This window comes from Solanum lycopersicum, chromosome 11 (assembly GCF_036512215.1).
Source record: "Solanum lycopersicum chromosome 11, SLM_r2.1".
Lineage (NCBI taxonomy): Eukaryota > Viridiplantae > Streptophyta > Magnoliopsida > Solanales > Solanaceae > Solanum > Solanum lycopersicum.
In genome coordinates, this window is record NC_090810.1 from 931,345 (window position 1) to 955,609 (window position 24,265).

The 24,265-nt window shown below is 32.1% G+C and overlaps 2 protein-coding genes across 4 annotated transcripts; one reads left to right on the forward strand and one right to left on the reverse strand.

The window, feature by feature from the left end:
- Window positions 1-4,017: 4,017 nt before the first annotated feature.
- Window positions 4,018-6,958, reverse strand: LOC101265086 (probable mediator of RNA polymerase II transcription subunit 26c). Its single transcript, XM_004249828.5, has 9 exons — window positions 6,102-6,958; window positions 5,951-6,019; window positions 5,773-5,855; window positions 5,566-5,639; window positions 5,387-5,448; window positions 5,185-5,218; window positions 4,960-5,090; window positions 4,374-4,464; window positions 4,018-4,259 (listed from the first exon to the last, which is right to left on the reverse strand). Exons 1-9 carry the CDS (start codon window positions 6,492-6,494, stop codon window positions 4,147-4,149), a joined length of 1,050 nt encoding a protein of 349 aa, XP_004249876.1. The 5' UTR covers window positions 6,495-6,958; the 3' UTR covers window positions 4,018-4,146.
- A 4,749-nt stretch (window positions 6,959-11,707) lies between these two features.
- On the forward strand, window positions 11,708-23,595 carry LOC101264776 (TOM1-like protein 5). 3 transcript variants are annotated; one of them, XM_004249827.5, is made up of 10 exons: window positions 11,708-12,265; window positions 15,963-16,079; window positions 16,967-17,045; window positions 17,199-17,297; window positions 17,424-17,537; window positions 19,530-19,687; window positions 20,723-20,798; window positions 21,361-21,446; window positions 22,155-22,316; window positions 23,104-23,595. In XM_004249827.5, exons 2-10 carry the CDS (start codon window positions 15,979-15,981, stop codon window positions 23,432-23,434), a joined length of 1,206 nt encoding a protein of 401 aa, XP_004249875.1. In that variant the 5' UTR covers window positions 11,708-12,265; window positions 15,963-15,978; the 3' UTR covers window positions 23,435-23,595. The 3 variants fall into 3 exon arrangements, with proteins under 3 accessions (XP_004249875.1, XP_069147774.1, XP_069147773.1); XM_069291673.1 differs by having other exon boundaries at window positions 12,254-13,020; XM_069291672.1 differs by lacking the exon at window positions 11,708-12,265 and adding an exon at window positions 12,309-14,354.
- The last annotated feature ends 670 nt before the right edge of the window (window positions 23,596-24,265 follow it).

Consider the following 24,265-nt stretch of genomic DNA (forward strand, 5'->3'; position numbering starts at 1 on the left):
GATAGCCAAAATATAATTTATTTTGATCAAGTAATGAAGATAAAAAATACACTCATACTATTCATTTTTTGAGTTTTATACTTAAATTATTGAGTGTGTAACGTTTATATTTAAACCATTACGTATTACTTTGAGAAATATACACCTCTCTTTTATAACATTTTTTTTTAAAAAAAGAAAATTTTAATGTGTTTTTGACCGTTATCATACTAAATAGTGAAAGAGTTATAACCAAAATTAACTTTCTCCAATTTATGCTATTAAAACTTTTTTTCTCATTCTAGTTTATCAAATAATACTAAATAATTATGACACACATGAGCAAAATCTTATATTTTCCCACTTGACTTACATAATGCAATTCATTTAATTGACTTACAAACATCATTGTTGCACAAATAAATGCTTAAGTGTTATTTTTAATTGAAAACATCATTCGTTATTATTCCTACTCAAGCTTGAGACTTCGAGTTTCTTAGCGTAGAGTCATGAGTGTTCATGAGTTTTTCATGGCTTTATGTTATGCATATTTTAGTTGAATTCTTGTTTAATGAGAAGGAGTCTTCATTATTGTGTTTCCTCATGTTGATATGCATCTATGATGCGTTTCCTAAATAATACTTGTTTTAGTTGCGACTTCTATCGAAATTTTAGTAGCCACTTATACTTACTCATGAGAAAAAAGGTTGGATACGCTTTGCTAAGGGACCTAAGGGAGAGGGAAACATTGTCCTCATTAGAGAACTCTATTCTAAATTGGATAGAAATAGGGTATAGAAGTTGTCACGTATGCTAGATGTGATTTTTTATAACCCAATCAACGTGTATTGGTTTAAGTGATCATACAACCTTGCCCAAGGCATTCATGAACCAAAAGGCCAAGGCTTTGCTCAACTGGACTATCAACCGTTGGACGTTGGCTACTCATAAGATCGATATTATATGAGATTATGTGTTAAGTGGCGACTAATATAGCTTTTAATGGCTATTATAGTTGCCACTCATAAAGACTTTTAGTGGTGACTAATATAGCTTTTAGTGGCTATTATAGTCTCCTCTATTAAAGACTTCTAGTTGACACTAAAAATGTCTTTTTGTGGTGAATAATATAGCTTTTAGTAATAACTTATATAACTTTTAGCAGCGATTATAGTCGCTAAAAAAATGACTTTAGTGGCGAGTGCAGTTGCCACTAAAAAGGTCTTTTAGTGACGACTTTTTCGGCTTTTAGCAGCGAATAGAGTTGCCACAAAAAAGACATTTAGTGGCAATCTAACCACCGCTAGAAGTTATGAAATTCGCCGCTAATAGTCACTATTGGTGGCGACCTTAACTGCCGGTAAGAGCCATTGAAATTCGTCGCTAAAAGACGCTTCTTACTTATGAATGTCGTTGCTAAAAGTTACTTTTAGTGGCGACAATAATCGCCGCTAAAACTATGAATTTCGTCGCTAAAAGTCACTTTTAGTGGCAACTTTATTCGCAGCAAAACCTACAAATGTCGTCGCTAAAAGATACTTTTGGTCGCGACTTACCCGCCGCGAAAACCTATGAATGTCGTCGCTAAAAGTAACTTTTAGTGGCGAATACATCCGTCGCTAAAACTTTTGAATTTTGTCGCTAAAAGTCTCTATAGTGGCGACAATTTTATGCTTTTAGCGGCGACTTTCTTGCCACTCTTTAGTGGCGACTTATATGGCCTTTTGCAGCGATTCTTGCTGCCATGAAAAAGAAATTTAGTGGCTACTCATAACCGATTGTTTTTGCCACAAATATTTACATTTTATTATTTGTCTTTCCACAATATGTTACTTTTTCCTAAAAATTTCATTCAACTCTCCTTCCGAATAAAAAATGGATTTTTATTACTTAATGATTTTCTAAGATTAGTAAAAAAAATTAATCTAGTTGTTGATCAACTGCAAGTTGGCAAATATTTTCAATGCTTAACACCTTCTCGAAATGTAAATTGAACTCTGAAACCTTCTACATAAAGGAGCTGATTACAATCTATAGTATTTTTTATGATTGAAAAACTTTTGAGTGTAAAATGTGAAGAAAGATGAAAATGTTGTTTTATTTTTGGAGTGAGGCTAAGGATGGATGAGAATGAAGAAGATGAAGTAGGAGGGGGAAAGAGAGAAAATTGCACTTTTTATTTTTTAAAATTTGATTTTTGATTTGTCATTGAAATAATAATAATAATAATAATAATAATAATAATGACGTGTCATTAAAAATGATGTGGTGTTTGATGTTTAAAAAGAGTGTATTTACACGCACACACAATAAATGGGAAAGAGGTTTAAAATATTGGGTTTGAATGAGTTTAAGGGTTCATTTGGCAAAATAACAAGTAGAAGGGTTCAATTGAAGAACGGAGCCAATTAAGTACAAGGGTCTCCCAGATCATTCCGCCTATTTTTTTTCCATCTTTTATTCTTAGCATTAAATACATATTATTCAAATTATTTTTCAAAATCTAATATTAAACAGCGATAAGTAAAATGTACGGTGAAAGTATAAATCATCTCAATATTAATAAATTAATAGTATTTAATAGTAAAAATAAAATAATCACAAACTAATAAATTTTTTATTAATTTTATAAATTGAATTAAGTATTATTGAAAATCTTAACATAATGCGATGGACAAGTAAAAATAAAACGGGAAATAATACAGTATGATTCAAAGCAGTCCTACATTATGTAACACAATATGTAAAAGTAATATTTAGTTTGTTACAAGAATAATAATTGGAACATTTTTATGTAAACCAAACTTGTTATCTCATTCTCAATGTTTATTTTTATTTTTATAAGAAAAAATAACTAATAATTATTTAAAATTGTTCGAAAAATTCACTTAGACACTTTAATTTTATCTTATACCTATTAGGCACTTAAATTTTTTTAACATAATTTCTGTAATATATTTTTAACATGGGATAGTGTGCGTAAATTAATTTTGTAATAGCCAAATATGAATTTTCTTGTATTTCAACATAATTTGAATTTTCAATACCTATTCACATTAAGATGATTAAGTAAATTTTCTATAAGTGAGAACATATTCTTTTGTGGAAACTTACATATATATATATATACTATATTAAAAAAAATATTTACCATTTATAGCGATAATATTTTTTTTTCACTTGATACTTTTAATTCATATATAATATAAGTTTAATACATATTACAGAAAGTAATTTATTATTCATATATAATATAAGTTTTAATGATGGATAATACATTTATAACACATTTTAATATACTTATAATTCAATGTGACAATTTTTTACCAAACAAACATAATATGTTTCAAAAACAATTATAATTCAAATATATTGAATAGATAATTCACTTTTAATACATATGACAAATTTATTACAATATTGCTATAAATGATAATAAACAAAAAGTATCGTTAAAATAAGTAATTATTTTTAAAATGTATTAATTTATGTAATTTTTCCGTTCTTTTGTTATTTGTAAGTATGTTCATATTTAATAATTTTTAAAGATCCATTCATTAATGCTTTGATGTCCAACAATAAAATTTATGTCTAATCGCGTGTCGAGAGAAATAAATTAGGCTTTCAATTAGGATGAATAAAAGATACTCCCTTTTTATCTGATTTAATTAAGACTAAATCTGAAATGAGACTTGATGAACATTTATATCTTTTCTATAGTTGATACTTTTTTAATATAGACTTTCTAAGACAAATTAATGATATGTTTTTAGTAAGAAGTTTAAGGGGTATTTGAAATTAGAAAAGCTAAAATAAGTTGCCATCCTTTTTTAAAAAAAATTTCAAAGGAGGAGTAACTTGTGTCTTTCACATATTTAGCAAACAAATATTTTGTCTAATGTGGAAATGACACCTAGATGATAGTTGTACTGACTCAAGTAACAGTCGAATTCAGAACTGAAAAGTGATGATTTTCAAAAGCAGTTAAAATCTAACGTTCGAACAAAAGCTATATAGATTAGTTAACCAAAAAAAGTATAGGAGGAGTAAATAGTTTTTTGATTGGAAAGAAAAAGGCCCTGTTATCACAAAAGATGCAGAGTTTTGAACTTTAAAGCTGAGGAACAGTAGTATTGTACACACAGACAGGGAGGGGGCTTTTTTATCTCAACGATGATGATGCCTGCTCTGAAAGCCGCCTTTATTCTTGGCAATGAAGCCGTTCTTTGGTTTTGGAATCTCATGAATATCCATCACCTGTATTGTCCTTTGCTTTTTAGCTTCACAAAAAGCAAAAACAATACATCAACAGTCGATAAAAATATCCAACTAAACTCTACTTTTGCTATTGCTAATAATACGGCAGTATAATATTCTAAAATCCAAAACCACACCATTTTGAGCTTCTTGGTAATTCTCCTGAAGCCGTCTTCTTGCTGAATTCAGCCTCTCAATATCTATAGCGGATTCCCTCGGAAGAGGTCTCTGCAAATACCCAGTAAAACATAAATCATAATGTTGTCGTGCATCTAACTACATTGGATGCATTGTATTTCTATATTAATTAGCACCTACAGGCTAAAGACTGACTAAAAATCACACATTCAAGAACCAAGTTAGTTATATTGCGATCACACGAGTGGATGATTGAGGAATAGATACTGCAGCAATCACCATCTCTAGTAAGGAAAAAGATTCATGTGAAAATGAATGATGCAATAGTAGTCAACTGTATACATATTGGACCTGCCGACCTGCTACCATTATTATTTAGGAAGTAGTTGAGCTAAACTAGACCAACCTAACTTTAGTCAAACACTGAAAGAGCTTCAAGTCACTCACTATACACTACCCTGAGCAGGAAACCCTTCATCTCATTATTAATCAACATACTTTCTTTAACTAGTAGTGAAAAGCAAACTATAGCAATAATGAATGTCGTACTAAACCATGCAAGTATACAAGAGTTGAGCAGTATACACTTGGGGGAGGAGCCGAAACAGGTTTAGGAGCAGACTGCAGTGGTCTAGTAGGGGTTACATTCCGTTGGGGAACTGGTTTAGGCTTGTACTCTGATTCTGAATTATTCCTGTCCGAGCTCGAACTCCCATCTAAAAGGAAAACGATTGGTCAAAGACGATCAAATGCATACTAGAGTAAGTATTAGGCAAACGGACAAAAATGACGTGTTAGACTGATACTCACTTCGAGGATTCGGTGAGTATGCAAAGTCAGGAACCTGTAAAATTCAAAAAGAAAAACAAAGAAGTTAATACAGAATGTCAAACTTAGAATCCACAACGAATGGTCCTCCGACCATACGCTCTTTCTTTCAATCTGCCCTCCACGCGCTTTTCTTAAACAACCGAGAAAACAGACTAGACACAAGTAAATTCCTTAAATTTACCTGATGATTACCATTCTGTTGATTCCTCCGTACACTCTGTTGGGGCGAGTCGTCATCAGCAGCTGCCCCATTACCATACCAAAAATAACTCATCAGTATCTTCATCATCTTCTAGTCCGTGTTTTCGTGAGACAAAAAACACAAAGCAGAGACTATATTGGTTTGTGTGGATAAATTACCAATAAGATTTGCAGACTCATGTTGCTCAGGCGGGTTGAGCCTAACCCAATCATCAACAGTTCCTTTCCATTTTCTGGCACAAAAGAGAAGAAAAATAAAATCAACTCACCCCAAAAAAAAGGGGATCACATAATCTTGCAGCTGTAACTACTCTTCAACTACTTCACGTCTAGAAAATCACAACAAAATTCATGAAAAAATCAAACCTAACAAGCATCTTCACCAATCTCCTAACTTCACTTGATGGATGCTTCCTCAATTGATTCACATGCCTTCCAATATCAGTGTCCTAACAAATAATTTCAATCCAAACACTAACTTAACGGAACAAACAACAATAAATCAATACAAAACCAAACAAAAAAGCAAAATAAAAATAGTCACCTGAAGAGCTTGGAATGTAATATCCATATCTGCTAAATTTTGAAGCAGGTCAACCACATCCTCATCCGACTAATTCATAAGTTTCAGCTCATCATTCATCAATAATCAATCAATTCAAACATAAGCTAAAATAAATGATAAAAAAATCTACCAGCTGTGGATTTTCAAGCTGTTGTTTGATTGTTAGAATTTGAGTTTGTTCATCATCATCATCAAACAGTCCTCCATACGGATCTGCATCTTCCTCTTCTTCATTCTTGTCATTACTATTCTCCTTCTCCCGTTGATTAGACTCCGGTGTTAACGGACTCTTATTCATCATCATCTCCACATTTCTAGTACCGTTATCTAACCTATGCTGGCCATTACCAACGTCATCTGAGCTCCGGGAGCGCGTGAAGTAGAGTTTTTCAACGATTCCATCACGTCGACGTTTCAATTCATCTGCACAGTCGACTGCAGCAACAGATATCGCCGCATCCATCATGGTCCATACATCTACCTTGGACTCCGATAGTATCAACCGGAATTCATCCAAATCCATTAGGAATAATTTACCGGAAAAATTGTTCAATATGTTATTGAAAATTTACTAGAGTAGATCCATGGATGAATCAGAAGAAAACGACGCCGTAATAGGAAGCATTTTTTTTAGATCTGATTATGGGAATTCTTTTAGATGATTTTTACGAGTCGTCTTCACAAACCAGACAGAGAACAGCACATAACTAGAGGGGTAGGGGAGAAGAATATGGAGGATTTTTTTGGAATAATTTTTATTATTCTTTCTCTTTGGGCTTATGTTTTAGGTTAATTATGACAAAAATTTTGGGAAGCTAAAGTGATTAACATAATCACGTTTCAATTTTCGAGAGTCAGTTTAGCTAATTTTTTCTTGAATTTTGAAGAATATTTTATCTGTTTTCTTTTAGTTGTAATTGTTTTCTATTTTTAGAATTAGATGACATGAATTTTGATTAATATTTTATAATGTATTCACATCATATTGATATAAAAAAGTTGTAATTTATAGACTTTTATGTATAGTTTTTAGATGTGTAAAATTTTATTTAAAATATCTAATTAAATTGACTCTCAAAAAATGTAATATAACAACTAAGGCTCCATTCGTACCCTTTTTGAGAGTTGATTTGATTAATTTTAAAATTAAATTAATTTGATTTTTAAAAAATTATATATTCAAAATTATACATAAAGTACCATATATATATATATATATGATGAAAAATACATTTTAAAATGCTGATTAAAATACATATTATTGATTTTCTAAAAAGGAAGTTATAACAACTAAAATAGAAAGAAGGAAATACATCATTTTAATTTAAAATTATAAAATTTTAAAAATTATATATTCTTATATTTTATATGGACTTAAACTAAGACGTAAAATTAATCATTTTTTTATTAATACTAAGGGGTGAGCTGTGAAGCAGCAAATGGTTTTCGATGCTTTTGTGTTTTCTCTCTCTATATATATTTATATATATATTCTCTCACTAGAATGTAGTGGGCATTTTTGTTTGCATATTATGGAAAGTGTATTAGGCAAGTGGGGGATTGGTGGATTTGGCTTCTTATGTTGGCGGGCTAATACTTATCTTTATAAAATACTTTCCTCCAATTATTATTTTTTTCTATAAAAGTTAAAAAGGGCAAAAAAAAAAGTTTTTAAAAAATGAATATTATAAATAAGGGAGTAAAATAAATTTGTTTCTATTTATTGAAGTATAATATTGGATTATTTGATAAGTTTGACCATTTCATTGAAGTCTTTTGACACATATGTGTTTTACAATATGATAAACATAAAAATGTGAAATGTTATTCGATAATAATTTTATTCATGGCTTATTATTTGGATAAATATTATTGGATATTAATTTTTAATATACTGAATAAGTAATTATAGATAATAGAGACAATTTATTAGCTAGAATAGATAAAAGTATAATCTGATTACTAAGTTAATGTTTAGTTATAGATTTTAATTAAAAAAAAAAGATTTTGAAGTTAGTTAGAAAAATAATTTGGAAATATTGTAATTGTATTTGGACATCTATTTATTTAGAAAAAGATAAAAGATTTTTTTTTGAATGTTCATCCCAAAATTGGTATGGATCAATTCTTAAATTTTGACTTTTTAAAAAAAAGATAATTCATGAACAAATGATAATTTATTTAAATTCGAGGTGTGATTGTTATGGTATAATTTGATGATTTTAATTTACATTTTTTATTATAATTTATGAGACTCATCATTTGACCAAAATAAAAGAAGACTCAATCACTATACATCGTCATCATTTTTTTTTGTTTAATTTCATCGTAATTACAATAAATAACAAGTAGTGTTAAAAAGTTTAAACATATTATAAAATAAAAATAATATAAAAATATTAATATATTTTTCAATTCTTTTACATGATATATTTATTTAAAGTGCATCGAAAATCGATAATAAAATTGTACTCCTCTATTATAGAAAATATATAAAATATTATCATAATATGAAATTAATTAATCATGATAGTGAAAGCGAAAGATCATAAAGAAGGTGGGGATATAGCATTAAAAATTTAAGGTCATGAAGAAGGAGGAACATAATGGTAAAATATAATGAGGAAATAAAGGAGATTATATACAATTTTTCATAATAAATTATTGTCTTTTGATGATTTTGTAAAACTGAAAAATATCTCAAAATTGAATATAAAAATAAAATATTAAAAGATGGAGAGAATGAAAATAAAAATGAAAGAAGAGTGCTTTTTTTTTTTTTACTTTTTAAGTGTTATATCTTTAGTGTTCATAGAAACATAGAAAAAGATTATAATATGACATTAATTATAAAAAGAATTAAAGGGAAAAAATCATGAAAAAGGTAAAAGACATAAAATGAAAGTAATATGAGACAAAATACTACTACGAAGCAATAGAGAGATAACATTGGAGACAAATATATTCAAGTACATAGAATGTAAGCTCTTGTACCTTTATTTTTATGTTGTTGATAAAAGACATACAAAAGATTAGTATAACATGACATTATTTATGAAAAGTACAAAAATATATTATGGAGAAAGTGGAAGACATAACATTAAGAATTTGAGGTCGTAAAAAAGTCGAAACACAATGGAGAAACAAAAAAAAAATTAAGAAATTACAATTAGTGATTATCCATATAAATAAAGTATTTATTATATTTGACGTAAATTATTAGTTTTGTTGTTGAATTATTGACAATTTTAAAAGTATTCCTTGACTCGATTAACTTAATTTAGATATATCTCGACTTGTCACATGACATAAGTGGTCTTAAACTCTTGTAGAAGCATGAAACCCATGATGAAAAATCCAGAGAAGTATTGTAAATGTCCCTAAATTTGACGAGAATTTAGGGTGTTTCGCTCATGTTTCAAGATAAAAAGGTATATTTAAGCTCAGTAAGTCAAGTAAATGAGAGTTTTCAAGGTTGTCAATAGTTTTGAGGATGAAACTAATAATTTACGTTGTGTTTTGAGATTTCTTCAATAGTTCTCCTTTAAATATTCTCTATAAATTAGAATATTTGAACTAGGGGGTGTATCTAGGAGTAGGTCATTGCGTTCACGTGAGCCATGTTCTCCTCTTGAGATTATATAGCGTAGTATTACTATTTTTTACTCTCTTCGTTCGATGATAGTATTATATCATTTTGGGATGTCAAATAAAACTCCGCTTTATGAAATCAATGGTAAATTTTATACTTAGTTCCTAATTTACCCTTATCATTAGTTATAATTATTTCTCTATTACATTTTCAAGACATTATATTTATTATATTCAAAGGGTAATAGTAAAATGATCTTTTTATTTATATTTTCTTAAAAAATGTGGAAAATCAATAATGAACAAGTATTGTTGGACATATAGAGTAGAAAACACTTAAATATAAATTTGTGAACTCACAATTAGGTATCATATACTACGATTATGATTGAGTGCACCTATCTAAGTAAGGATAAAAATTCAAATCTTATATCTATTTTGTCTTTTTCGTTCTAAAATTTGATAATACTTTTGGCGTTCTAATTAATAATTTTTTCTTTCTTTTTTAGTTTTAACCTTTCAATTTTTTTAAGTTTGTCATATATATTGAAAATTCCTAATTATTTTAGCAATGTAATTTTTCTATTTAATCAAACCAAATGTGTAAATAAAACTATTTGTACTCGATATATATCATACAATCAACGAGTTCAACTGATCTCAATATCTTTTATATGAAAATTACTTTTTGAATGTCTCCTATAGGTTAGTTTGAGGTGGGGGGAAGTTGCTTAGTCTATGAAGCTATTGAGAAAGTTCGGCTTATTAGGGAATGGTTGAAAATAACTCAAAGTAGACAAAAGTCATATGCCGATGTTAGAAGAAGTGTTCTTGAGTTTGATGTTCACGATTAAGTTTACTTGAAAATCTCACCCATGAAGGGTGTAATGAGAACGTGAAGCTTAGTCTCCCGTATGTAAGCCCATATCAAATTTTGAGACGTATTTGTAAGGTTACCTATGAGTTAGATTTTGCCAAATGAGTTGGCATCAGTACATTCACTTTTTCATGTCTTCATGCTTAAAAAGTGTGTTGGAAATCTGACATCCATAATTCTCCTAGAAGGGTTGCAAGTTGATGAAAGTCTCTCTTATGAGGAAGTTCTAGTTGAGGTTTTGGACCGGCAAGTTAAGAAGTTAAGGAATAAGGAAATTGCTTCCATAAAAGTGTTGTGAAGGAATCACTTAGTTGAGAGTGGTACTTCACAGGTCGAGGCCATTATGATGTCCCGATATCCTCATCTATTTCCTTCTATTCCTACTCTAACTTGAGGTAATGAGTTCCTCTTGGTTTGTTCTATGTTTTGGAGTCATATATGTATGCTATGTGTTCCATGATTTCTTTATGATGATTATGCATGTTCTTGAAAAGTTAAAGTTTTTTAAAAAATCACTTTGTATGGTTTATTTTCCTCATGTTGTTGTGCACCGACTATAAGTTGCATATATATTTCATGAAATAAAAAATTGAATGTGTTTGAAAACAATCAATTATCGATAAGAACTAATTTTTTTTATATAAAACCCCTACATGAAATATCATTACTTAATGTTTTTCTTCTCTTTTTTAATAATACTTTCATAAACATTTTCTCTCTTGATAGTGTTATCATATTTTAAAAAATTTAAACTTTTTTTTCTTTTAATGGTGCTTTCATATTATTAGAATTTTCATAAAAAGGATTTTTACCGCAGATTGGACTATTATTTGAAAATTACAAATGTTCGTACGTTTTGTCACTTTTATTATGGAGAGTCAAAAGTATTAATTTTTTATGTTAAATCAAATTAAATATTTAAAATTAAAATAAAAACTATTTAAAAAATAATAAAATAAAATTTAAATATTTTATATTAATATAATCAAAAATCAAATTTAAAATATTAATAAAAAAAATTATATAATTTAATTCCAAATTAATGTAATAAAATAAAAACTTCAAATCGAGTCAAGATTAGAATGTTCTAACCGACTGGACAGCCTCTTAGCCCAGAGTGAGGGACAGGGTCGGTGCCTGTCATAAAACTCTCACTTAAATAAATGTGTAAAAATAGTAAGAATTTAATTTAATTTGGCACAGTTCAAAAAAAAAAATTTAAAAATAAAACAAGTGATATATATTTATCTAAATATAATTTTTTTATTAAAGATAAAATTCGATATTTTAAAATTATTTAACGTAGAACAGAATATGTTTTTCTCCTTTTATAGATTTCATATTAAAATATTATTTAAAGATTCTGAAAACTTAAATTTTAATCCTAGTTTTTTTTTAATATAAAAATGATTCATTTAGTTGTAAAAGATGTTCATATAAAATATTTTCAAGTTTAAAAAAAATTAAAATTACTTTTCTTTATCTAAAAATAATTTATAATATTTATTTCCTTTTTTTTGTGCCACATAAATTTTATTAAAACTAAAGAATATTAAAGATTTCAAAAGGAAAAAAAAAAAAGAAAAGAAGAAGCCTTGTACCTTAGTTTATCAAAGATTCTCTGTATACAGCCAGCCAGATATATATATATATATATATACACAGGTGTATGCAATGATTCATACAAAAAATTAGAGAGGCTGTATTGAGTGTTGTTGACAGTTGATTAGCTGGAAGCATTTGCTGATTTGCTCTTTCTGTGTGTTTTTTTACCTCTTCTTCCATTAAGTTTAACAGAGCAGAAGTTCAGCAACAATCAAATATAGGTGATTCTATTAAAAAAGCTGTCTTTTTTTCTTAACTTGAACTATTAGCATGAAATTGCAACTTAGAGTTTATCTGTACACCTTTTGCTTTGTGGGTTTTTGTTTTTATACCATTTAAGCTTACTTGCTGATGAGAAATTTTCAAGATCTTATTTTTATTCTTGAAATTTAAGAGGGTGTTCAAGTTTCAATGTGTATTGGATTGTATTGAGAGGGGAAGGATGTGAATTGTTTGTAGATTATGGGTTTGGGTGGTTTTGATTCCTCTCATTGGGAATCCTGTGGTTTTGTTTTGATGGTGGTTTTTTTTTCTGTATATGAAGTCTTTGGGGGTGGCAATGAGGTGGGGAAGTGGTTGAGTTTTGGATAGTGGGATTGTATATGTATGTTTTTTTGTTGAAGATGAGTTGTGGTTTCTTGATGGATAGAGGGAGAAGGTGAAGAGGGGTAAGTTAATGGTTGTTGATTATTGTTATGGTCTAGTCCTAGATGGGGTTTGTATAGCTATTGTGCTCTCGCACCTCAATAGCTAGCCTTTGGGGTGTGGTTTTCCTGAGATTGTAACAATTGTGGTGTTTTGGATTGGTGTAACTGGTGGTTTTGTAGGAAACGTGAAGGAGAGCAAGTTTTGTAGTGTTGTTTCAGTTTAAGAATGTGTGATTTGAAAAAAGGAAATGACTTTGGTTGGTATCACTCCTGCCTAGTTGAAGTGAGATATACTTTTTTGCCCATGTCAGCATTCTTCATCTAATTAGGTAGATTAGACAAATGATTGTATTTCCATTTAGTTAAGCAAATCACACTAAATATTACTCAATTCCATATTTTTTGTATAATAGATACACTTTGAATCACGTTGGAGTGCTTAATAGGTATCAACCTTAGTTAATGAAGACGTGTGTCAACTTTAAGGGGCCCTTATGTACTTGGCCATTTTAAAAATTTTTGATAAGTTGTTTGATGACAATTATAATCATATTTAAGCTTTGATGTTGACTGCTTATTTGATAAGCATTTAGTTTTTGGATTACTTGCTGAATTAGTCAAATGATTCTGGGTGGTGATTCTTTTAGGTAGTATTGTTATCTTAATTTGACAACAGCCTTGTCTGGATGAAATAAAATGATTTTTAATGGAAAATATTCTAACAGAATGTTTCAGCTGCGGAAAATATTTCTAAGTATAGGATGTTTTGTTGGACATAAAGTTGATGGTGATTCTTTTAGGTAGTATCATTATCTTGATTTGATAACAGCCCTATCTGGATGAAGAAAAATGATTTTTTAATGGAAAATATTTTCAAATATTTCACCTGAGGAAAACATTTCTAAATATTGGATGTTTGGTTGAAAATAAAGTTGGTGGTGATTCTTTTCGGCAGTATTGTTTATCTTTTTCTGATACCAGCCTTGTCTGGATTCTGGAAGCATGTGAATTGTTTGGAAGACATTTATGACTTTATGTTGTAGATTTATGGCTTATCTACAATTCATAGTTCAGGGCGAACTTGTAGCCAAAAAGTGGGACTTGTGAACCCGTGGTCTTTCCACAAAACTAGATATTTTATGAATATATTTTCTAAAATTGGGTATATATTATCTCTTGGCACCTGTGCTACAAGAAGGCTAAACGGTGCACTTGGTTGAATGTTATAATTATTTACCTAGATGGAATGAAAGACCAAATACCAAGTCTTATGAAGTAATCTGAAGGGAAGTCTGCGGATCTGTGTTGATGGTGGTTTTCTTTGTGTATATGAACACTTTGGGTGGAAATGAGGAGCGGACGTGGTTGAGTTCTAGTGAAGCTGGTGGTGCTACTGTATGTGTATGTCTTGTTGTTTAAGATGAGTTGTGGTTTCTTGATGGACTGAGGGAGAAGGTGAAGTGGGGAAAGTTAGTGGTTGGTGATTAATGTTTGGTCCCACATTCGCTACTCCTACGTAGAATTAGGTGTCACTTGGGGATTTCATAATTAATGACATAGTATTAACTGGAATCGCCCACCGGTTGTCTAGGAAGGTGGAACAAATTACATCAGGGTTATTGATTGAGGCGGTGGAATGTGGGTGGCAACCCACCAAAACTCTGTAAGCAAGGGTCATTAGCATTTGTTTCAACTTGTCATTCACTCATTCTTTATTAATAAGACTTCTTAAAATTGGCACACACAATTGTTGGAAGGTTTGCTTCTTCTACTAGGTGCAATGCTACTTTTGCAATGAATTCCTTTTTGTGTTTCTTCTACCTCAATCTCCACCTCCCCTCTCTCACCCAACAAACAAGAATGAGCAACTTCCATTATAATAGTTTCTTGTATTTACTCGCATTTGGATGTAGATTTCTGTGCAAATATATCTGTTTAATGCCCACTTTGCAAAAGAAAAACAGTGTCTTTTGATATGTGAGTTGCATGTTCTTATCTGGCATTTGTATCTGCTGAGACTCTGGCACTTTAATTTCTTGGCGTTATCCAGATTTTCCATAGATTTTGTAGACATGATTACTGAGCTGCTATGACATAAGTGAAAAATAAAGATTAAGTTCCCTAGTGTTTTTAAAAAGTTCAATGCAATAAAAGTTATATTTAGTCCCTCATCTCTATTTGGCCTTACTCTCATCAGATCCAAACTTAACAACCAAGATGATCCAGTTGTTCTCCAGATAATATTTTAACGCAGTTTTTTCTAGTTGCCCCTAATGCATGCATGATCTCGATCAGAATTCTTACATTGGTTGTGGATGTGTTATTTGGTTCTTTGTATGGTCCTGATCAATACTAACTTCATGAGCTAGAGGCCCAAGGTCCATCCCTTATAATGGTATCAGTGTCGGGCCAATCCTAATTCTTGGTTTATCCCATGTTAGATCCCCCCATATATGTTGTCCATACGCCAGTTGTAGTCTTGAGCGTGGCGGTGGAGGGGGTGTTAGAATTTCCACACGGATGCATGATAGACTCTGTTTATATAGTCTTAGGAAATCCTCACTTCATGTACTAACTTTTGGGATTGAGGTCCTAATGTGCATATCTTATGAACCTTTGGAACTTTTATCTCTTTCTCTAGTCTTTATGTCAGAATTGGATAGATCAAATGGAAGGGCCTCACACAGCTGATCTTGATGAATGATGAATGAATTTGGGATCCAAAACAAAGTGAAGTTGGGTGACTAAATTGCAGGAAGTCAATTGATCAGAGACTACATTGCGTTTCCTTTTAAAAAATATTAAGGACTTCCTTCTGTTGAAAGTTAAAAACAGAAAGAAGAAAGGATTTTGTGCTATTTGTGTTGAAGAAGTCCTAACTTTTGGTTGTCATGTCAGATGTGATGCATGGGGAAATATTTTTCAGTTTACTGTAAATCACATATAATCATGTTGGGAAAATGTGCTAGCACCTAAGCGATTACTTGTTATAATCGGACCTATGCTTATACATTATATATTGCAGACTGTCATAGCATGATATTAAGTCCGATCCAACAATTTTTTAGTTTTTATCAGTACATGGGACCTTAAGGCAAGTACTTATATGCTTCTAATGCACAAAGGAAGCTCTGGGCTTGTTTTTTCATCTTTATTACTGAGATTGTACTCATGTTCCTTGGTCTGGACTTCCGAATATGAGCCTATTTACTTCTATTATACGTGTTCCCTGAAAGATTTCGAAGGTTCTGATAAAATTCTTATTCTCCAGCTGGAAAACAAGTGTAATGGCGGTAGAGCTTGTCAACTCTGCAACAAGTGACAAACTCACTGAAATAGATTGGACAAAAAATATTGAAATATGTGAATTGGTCGCACGTGATCACAAGTATGGCACTTTCTTTCAACTCTCTCTCAAATTATTATTCTAACGGTAGTGCATATTATATTGGAAGTTTTAGATCTGTTAGCTAAAGTCTTTATCTGGCATACTTAGGTTTTTCTTTTTACTTTGATTGTTACAGCATTTGTAAACATTCCTTCAAATAGAGACTTCACTGTTTCAGTATATTATCCCCTCTGTCTCATTTCATGGGGCACACTTTCTTTTCTAGCATGTCTAAAAAAGAACGAGACCTTTCTATATTTAGAAACAACTTTTAAATCTTTTCATTTTATCCTTAATGAGATGATTTATAGTCACACAAATGTCTATGACTTGTTTTAAACCACAAATTCAAAAGTATCTCTTAAATTCTGTGCTTACATCGTCATATAAAATGGGACGAAGGGAGTAGTATCTAGTGTCGAAAGTTACCAAAAAAAGGGGGAAAAAATAATGGAGCTCCCTGAGCTCATATTTTGGTACGGTAGTTGAAAACTATTTTCCTCCCTAATATTTTAAAAGACAACAAATTTGCAAGTTTCTTTTCTATTGCACCAATGAGGTGGCTATTCTATGGCACCTTAGTTAATATACATGGTTAATCTTCATTTGCATGGTCCTTGGGACATGCCGAAGTAGTAACCACATACTGAATTTATTTTTATAAGGATTGATGAGAGAAACTTATACAACTTCTATATTTCTTAAAAATCTCCGGTTCACTTGTTAAAACCAAGTTCTTGCTAGTCTGGGGTGGATCTTCAATTTTAGTGCCGAATTAAGTTTTCTAACAGAACTATGACTTGGCATTTTTCGTTACTTTTCAACCAAGCATTCAACTTTCATCTTATTGATGACTCAAGGACATGATATTTCTTTTATTTGAACAGGCAAGCTAGAGATGTTGTTAAAGCTATAAAGAAACGGCTGGGAAGTAAAAGCCCAAACTCACAACTCTTCTCAGTAAACGTCAGTACTTTTAGATTCTCCAACGTTTTTCCATCTCATTAGAAATAATGTTGTCCATTCATTCTATAACAATTTTTTTGCTGGTTTGGTAGCCTTTTTACAGATAGTTCATTTGTTGGTTAACACTTATTGGATTGTCACGTAATACTGCAGTTGCTGGAAATGTTGATAAACAACATCGGAGAACCTGTTCATAAGCAGGTTATTGATACAGGAATCCTTCCAATACTTGTAAAGATAGTAAAGAAAAAGGTTTGGTATTTTCACTTTTTATTTTTGATTGCCCCTCTTTGTGTTATTTAACTTTTCATGTTTAGGTCTTTGCTTATTCTCCTTTATCTAAGGAAGTATTATTTTTTTTTCTTTCTTTCTATACAGTCAGATCTACCTGTACGAGAGAAGATATTTCTTCTTCTAGATGCTGCACAAACTTCTCTTGGCGGAGCTTCTGGGAGGTTCCCTCAGTATTATTCCGCATATTATGAATTAGTGGTAAGTAAACTCACCTTAACCTTACATATAACTGTATCCTATTGAGAAATATCGAATTTTTGCACTCTATTGGGAAAAAAAAGGAAGAGTTGATGAGACTAGATGCCGCGTGTAATCCTTAACAAATATCTCACTAATTTTGAGGATTGCCATCATCTGTTTCTAGCTACTTCATTCTACATCCAGTGTTTATGCAAACCCATAAATAGCAGATCTATTTTATGTAAACTCAGTATTAAAAAGTGAGAAAGTTGACCAGATGATGGCTTAAAAGATTTTCGTAACTGGTAAGAGATTCTTTTAGTGGTTTATGTAAAGCAAAATATTTGGGAGACTTCCTCTTATCATTACTCAAAGAATACAACGTTTTGAATACATGTGAAAAATAGGTTAACTATGGTAACTAGATATCTAAATCCCTTGAATCAGCTACAATATTTTGTATCAGGAAATTACAACTTACTTGATTTCGTATACTCCCTCAAACTAGAGCATAAATGTTGATCATGCGAAACTTGTTACAAAGGTTATCAACCTGAGATCCGTTCGATGCCTTTGTGAATAAATCATCTACTTGCTCTCTCGTCTTCAAAAAGTTAATTCACCATCACTATAGGAAACACAAATACATCAATGGCTGGAAACCTTCTTCCCCTATCTACACATTAATCAATAGTTCATTTGACAAGCTCATCACACTTTCCACATTAAGAATGGAAGCCTGCCTTATTGTATTCAACTACGAAGAGCAATGCATGAAACCAGAATAGGAAATTACCTGCTGTTCACCCCCACCCAAGTGCTGGCTTTATTGAATTAGCAATGTCTAGTCCAACTGTGCTTCATGTAGCAAGTGAAATTAGAATTCTCCTGGATTTTCTATCGAAATAAATGACAACCTCAATGTGTTTGGTTCTTTCATGATACACCGAATTTGAGGCGATAGAGAGGGAAGATGATTATCACACCAAAGTTGTGCCGGAGTAGGATGCTTCAGCCCAATTGCAATTAGAAGATGATGTATTCATATAATCTCACACGTGGATTGTGTCATTGCTCGGTATTCAGATTCTACATTGGAACGAGATACAACACTTTGTTTCTTGCTTCTCTGTCATTTTAAGTTCTACCAACAAAGACACAATTACCAGTAGTAGATCTTCTATCAATATTTGATCTAGTCCAATTAAGTATCTGCAGAACACCCATGCCAGAATGCCCAATGTTGTTATATAATGTACCAAGTCCAGGGGTTCCTTCTAAGTAGCATAGGATCTGTTCCAGTACTGCCCAATATTTGACTCCACTCGCTCCTAAAAGAAACTGGGGTTGGGCATGGTGATCGATTTTGCAGTGCCTCCTCTCATTTCTGTTGTCGACTGTTACTCCCTCTGCCCCAATTTATGTTGCACACTTTCCTTTTTAGTCCCAAGAAGAATCTCACCTTTCTATAATTAGAAATCACCTAACTTTAAAATTGCCCTCTTACAGAGCGACACATTCGCCTAAGATTTGTTTAAGACCATAAATTTCAAAAGTCTTCCTCTTTTTCTTAAACTTTGTGCCAAGTTAAACGGTGCCACATAGATTGGGATGGAGGGAGTACTTTTTATGAACATCAATTTGTTTGCTTACAGGGTTTGATTGGATATTCCATCTTTTAATTTGAAAGGGTGAAAAAAATATGGTTCTCGTATTATTGCTATAAAAGTTGGACCAATACTCTCATAGTTTTTTTCTGAAGGCCTTTTACCCCTACTCAAAGAATTATTTAACTTTGTAATCTTAACAGCGCAAGGAGCGAGGTCATCTAACATGCATCAGTAGAAAATTCGTGAAGTATACCTTTAGAATGTGTAATATGAGTTACTTGTAAATTCTGTGAATGCAGTTCTTTTTTCTTTACAATGAAGTATTGTCTGCACCATTGCTATTTTTGTGATGGTGTAAACCTCAGAATACCCTGATAATGCTTGAGATTTGACTTTTCAGAGTGCAGGCGTAGAGTTTCCTCAAAGATCTCTTGTCTCCGCCGAACCGCCTGCTCCCTCAAATGAGAATAGAAATAATCAAAGAGACAATGACCATGTTTCTTCTAGATGTGAAATGAAATTCCCACAAGCAGCGCCTCAAAAAGTTCCGGACAACAGGTAAATGTCATAGCATCAGATTTTTATTGGGAGAATAAGAAAGAATTCTTTACTATACTTCTCTCTCGTAATTTGGCATAACAGGTAATATTAGTGGTTAAGGACGTTGATAAATTAAAAGTTAGCTGTCTCCTCAGTTGAGTAGTAGTGGCCTGAGTGGAGGAGAAGAATTCCTTATTTTTTCCCTTTTCTGGTTCTATATCCTCACTCTTGGTGCAAGCTGAGTGCCTGCTTAAACTTTCCATGGATACTTCTACCCAGACAGAGCCTGTATATTCTGAAAGAAAGCTCCTATTACATATTCAGGCTCCTATAGAACTTCTATAACAATTTTTTTCAATTCCTCTCTCTGTAGCTATATGTTTTGATGATATCGTTAGAAGTTTATTCAAGTTGGAAACTTAAAAATGATGTATAGAATGTTGTAGTATAAAAAATTTCACACTTTGGTCCAACCAGCTGTTGTGTTTCATAGAGATGAACTTATTAATTAGTAAGTTGAAATTAAATGTGTTTGTGCCCAAGGCTGAAGGGGGTTCGATACGTCTACTTTGTTGCATAGCCTTATTTCAACAAAGACCCAACCAAGAAAATCCATCTTGCGTAAACACACAAGTATTAAGAAGAAACAGAACCAGAATATCCATAGATAGTCTACTCTTCCCGTCTAATGAAGTAGTCAGAAAATCAGAAGTCCAGCAAGCCTGAAAAATCAACTTTCTTCACTTGTTTGAGGTCTGTTTATCATCCATTTCTTCCCTCTTTATTATAGTTTCATAGCACTCCTGTCCTCTTACTGCCTTGCAGTGTTTATTGTATAGTTTACGTTCTTCTTCTCACTTTTTTTATGAACTACATTTTCTTTTCACTTTTCTCCCTTCATAGCTTCTTTCCTTCTTCAAATTATTTGCATATGTTCTTGACTTGCTGCTTCTCCATAGTCCTAGGTGAACCAAAATATCCATAGATAGCCTATTTTGTTTTATCTTTAGAAGTCAAAAAGTATTTTAGCAAGAGAGCTTCTATATTGTGCAGTATCCTGCAGAAGGCTGCCACTGCTCTGGAGGTTCTAAGAGAAGTCCTTGATGCTGTCGACCCTCAGCATCCTGAGGTATGTTTGTGTAATCTAACATTCATAAGTTTTACGTTTTTAACAGGGTTATGTAATGTGGTTGGTACAAATGGAATCATTTTCTCTTCTTAAGTTACCGTTGACAATCTACCTAATGTTCTATTTTTAGTGAACTATTGTAGCTTTTGAAATCAAAGGTTTACTTGGATGAAGTAAGCTGTTGTCCAGGCAATTCTGTTTGATTTGCTCTTGATGTAAGATGTAAATATATATCTCAAAGATATGTTTACCAGGAAGAAAGTAGATTTTGTATTTAGATGATCTTTTTGGCATGAAAAAATATTTGTTGAGTTACTGTATTTGCACCGTCAATATCTAATGTGCATACAAACATGCCATTTTTCGTCTGAGTTAGATAGGTCTTAGTTATACACATTGGCAGTATTGTTTCCAGCTTTCAGTCATTCCTATCTGATAAGCAGTTTTGACTGTAATTTCTTTTCCTGTTTTCTTTGGAGAAGGTAATATAATGTTATTTGGGTTTGGAACCCAGGAGGTGCTGAGATATGGACTCTAATTTCTTTTTATTTTTTCCCCAAAGGGAGCAAAGGATGAGTTCACGCTTGATCTTGTGGAGCAATGTTCATTTCAAAAGCAACGAGTAATGCATCTTGCTATAAGTTCCAGGTAATGCTTCCCGACTCCTGATTTCAATTGCTATATTCTGGTCAATCTAGAAGCAACGAAAACCACCTTATTTGCACAAATGGCATCTTGATAGACCCTTTTATTTTTTACCGAACACACTTGACTCACTGAGTTAGTGACAGACAAAAAGAGTGCCATATTAAGATGCATTTTCATAAGGGAGGATATGCAAAATTAGGCATTAGTTTGGCTCTACAACTTCTCTGCTATATGGTTTCCTTAGAGTTTGCTTTGTTTCTTTCCTATTCCATATGATATATCAGATAGTTTATTGCTTAGGTTTCTTTTAGATGGGAAGGGAACACTATGTTTGTTCAATTACTACAGCCAAAGTAAAAACTAAAGAACAAGTAGAATAAACAGAGAATGAATAAACTGGAATTCACTGTTCAACTCTGGAAGTATAATAAGAAGCACAACCGTGATGCAACATTCCATCTTCTCCTCTACATTGGATAAGATATTGAAAAAATTCACAAGATATAGAATCCCCCTCCCCCCAACTGACAAATATGAAGAAGTACATGCAAGTTTAAGATATAGTTGCATCACCATCTGAATATCCTGAAACTATCTAATAGAGGTAGAAAGAAAGTTCAGTGAGATAAGAGGGACTTGCACATTTTGCACAACCACCCATCACTGCACATATGATGTTGAAGATTAATCCGTACTCGAATATTCCAGGGACGAAAAGCTGGTCTCCCAAGCTGCCGAGCTGAACGAGCAACTTGATAGAGTTCTCAAAAGACATGATGCACTTCTTACTGTTAGACCAACCTCTACATCAAATCCGCATGATCATGGCCAATCATCAGAAGAAGAGGAGCCTGAACAACTTTTCCGAAGGTAACACCTTTTAGAATACCAGACTTCACGTGGAACTGCCAGAAATACACTGATAGTTTCTTTTTTATGAACGAACATTTTTTGATGCATGACTCCTGATAAGAGGTGGTGTATACTTTCCTGCACCTAGTTTTCTACACATGATGGGAATTAAGCATGGTTTCTCTGTATTATAACAGATACATGGTCGTCCATTTGTCAATCTGGTTTGTTCCATTAAGTTTGTTTTGATGTTAGGCTCAGATATGCTTGCATGATGTAGTGAACACTAGTGTTATGTACTTGTGTCACTCTCATAGTATTGTGAAATAGCCCAAAACTGTTAGAGGTCCGTTCTGTATGCTCGACAAGCATAAATAGTCCTGGGATAAAATTTTAGTACAACATTATCCCTTGTTGGTTATTAGTTCTGGGATAAGTTATACCTGTGTAGTATATTTACTGGGATAAGTTATTTATTCCAGAGGGGAATAATAGTATGACGGGATAAAACAATGAAAATGACACAAATACCCCTGAGGTCTCTCAAACCTCTCTCTACTAAATATAGTTACAAACAGTTTCTTCTTAGAAATTAAGCAATGCATGTTTTTTTTAATACAATAAACCACACCATGAATAAGAAATAATACCAGAATAACTAATCCCACTATAACTGGTCTCTTCATAACTTGCGGTCAAACCAAATGACCCCTTACAGTTCTCGCTTTTACCCACCTCATAACAACCAGTCCTTTGTACTTAGATGGATATTGTTTGGTTTTCAACAATAAGCTCTACTTGATAGGATAAGAAAAGGAAAAGCTCGGTTACAGCCAGAAGATGAAGGCAGCAAAGTAGAACGTCCTTTTGGCTTGCTAGGATCTGCAGTTCCAGGGGATATGCTACATCGTCCCCTTATAAGACCGGTGGTTACAGAGCAGAAGCAAGAAAACAACATTGAAAAAACAGCTGCTGTAGCAATTCCTCCACCACCCGCAAAACATGCTGAGAGAGAAAAGTTCTTCCAGGATAACAAGTCTGATGGCTCGGCTCCGTCCAGTCACATGAGGGGCCTCTCCTTACATAGTCGCAACGCCAGCAGCTCTCGCAGTGGCAGCATTGATTTCAGTGAATAGTATGCTGTCTTTCTCCTGCGTCAAGCTTTCTTCTTGAGTGCTATTTTAAGATATGTATGTGGATATTGTGAGGGTTGAGGGTTGGAACAACATTCTTATATGCCAGTTTAAATTTGACAATCTGTTACATACATATACTATACAACAAAAATTTGTCTGCAGCTTCTTAGTTTTCTACGTGAGGAAACCCCATTATACATGATTTTTATCTCAGGTTCAAAACTCAACGGAGATAAAGAAAACACCAAGTGAGGCAAATATCCCTCAAATCGTCGAACACCAGATGAACAATCATTCTCCTATATAATAATAACATGAATAAATAACAAGATACTTTTACTACAACAAAAACATGTAATAGCTACGGAATTTATCTGTTGCTAATTTCTTGTTGTGTGTGCGCAAGTAATGCACAATGACTTATGAACATGAAATTTATATTGATGGGTTGTGCATAACTTTGTTATAGCAGGTTTTTTGGGAAATGGATTCTATACTGAAATTTATAATAATGAAAAATTTTATTTGGTAAAAAACCATAATTTAATTTTATAAACCCAAGCAAAATAGAATGGAAGGATATGCCTAAGATAATGTTTTGGAAGCAATTATTTATGTTTTGAAAATCTAAGTTGGACTATTATTAGTTTATATAATTATTAAGTGATAAAGATGATATTGGGAGGAAAAAAAAATCTTTTGATTTGTTAAACTAAACGGTTAAAAACAATTATTTTTAATAAAAGCCAAGTGAAATAGTATAGGGGCTGGGGGTTTATGCCTGAAATAAAAGTATGTTTTTGAAAAAGAACTCAAAATAATTTTGTTAAT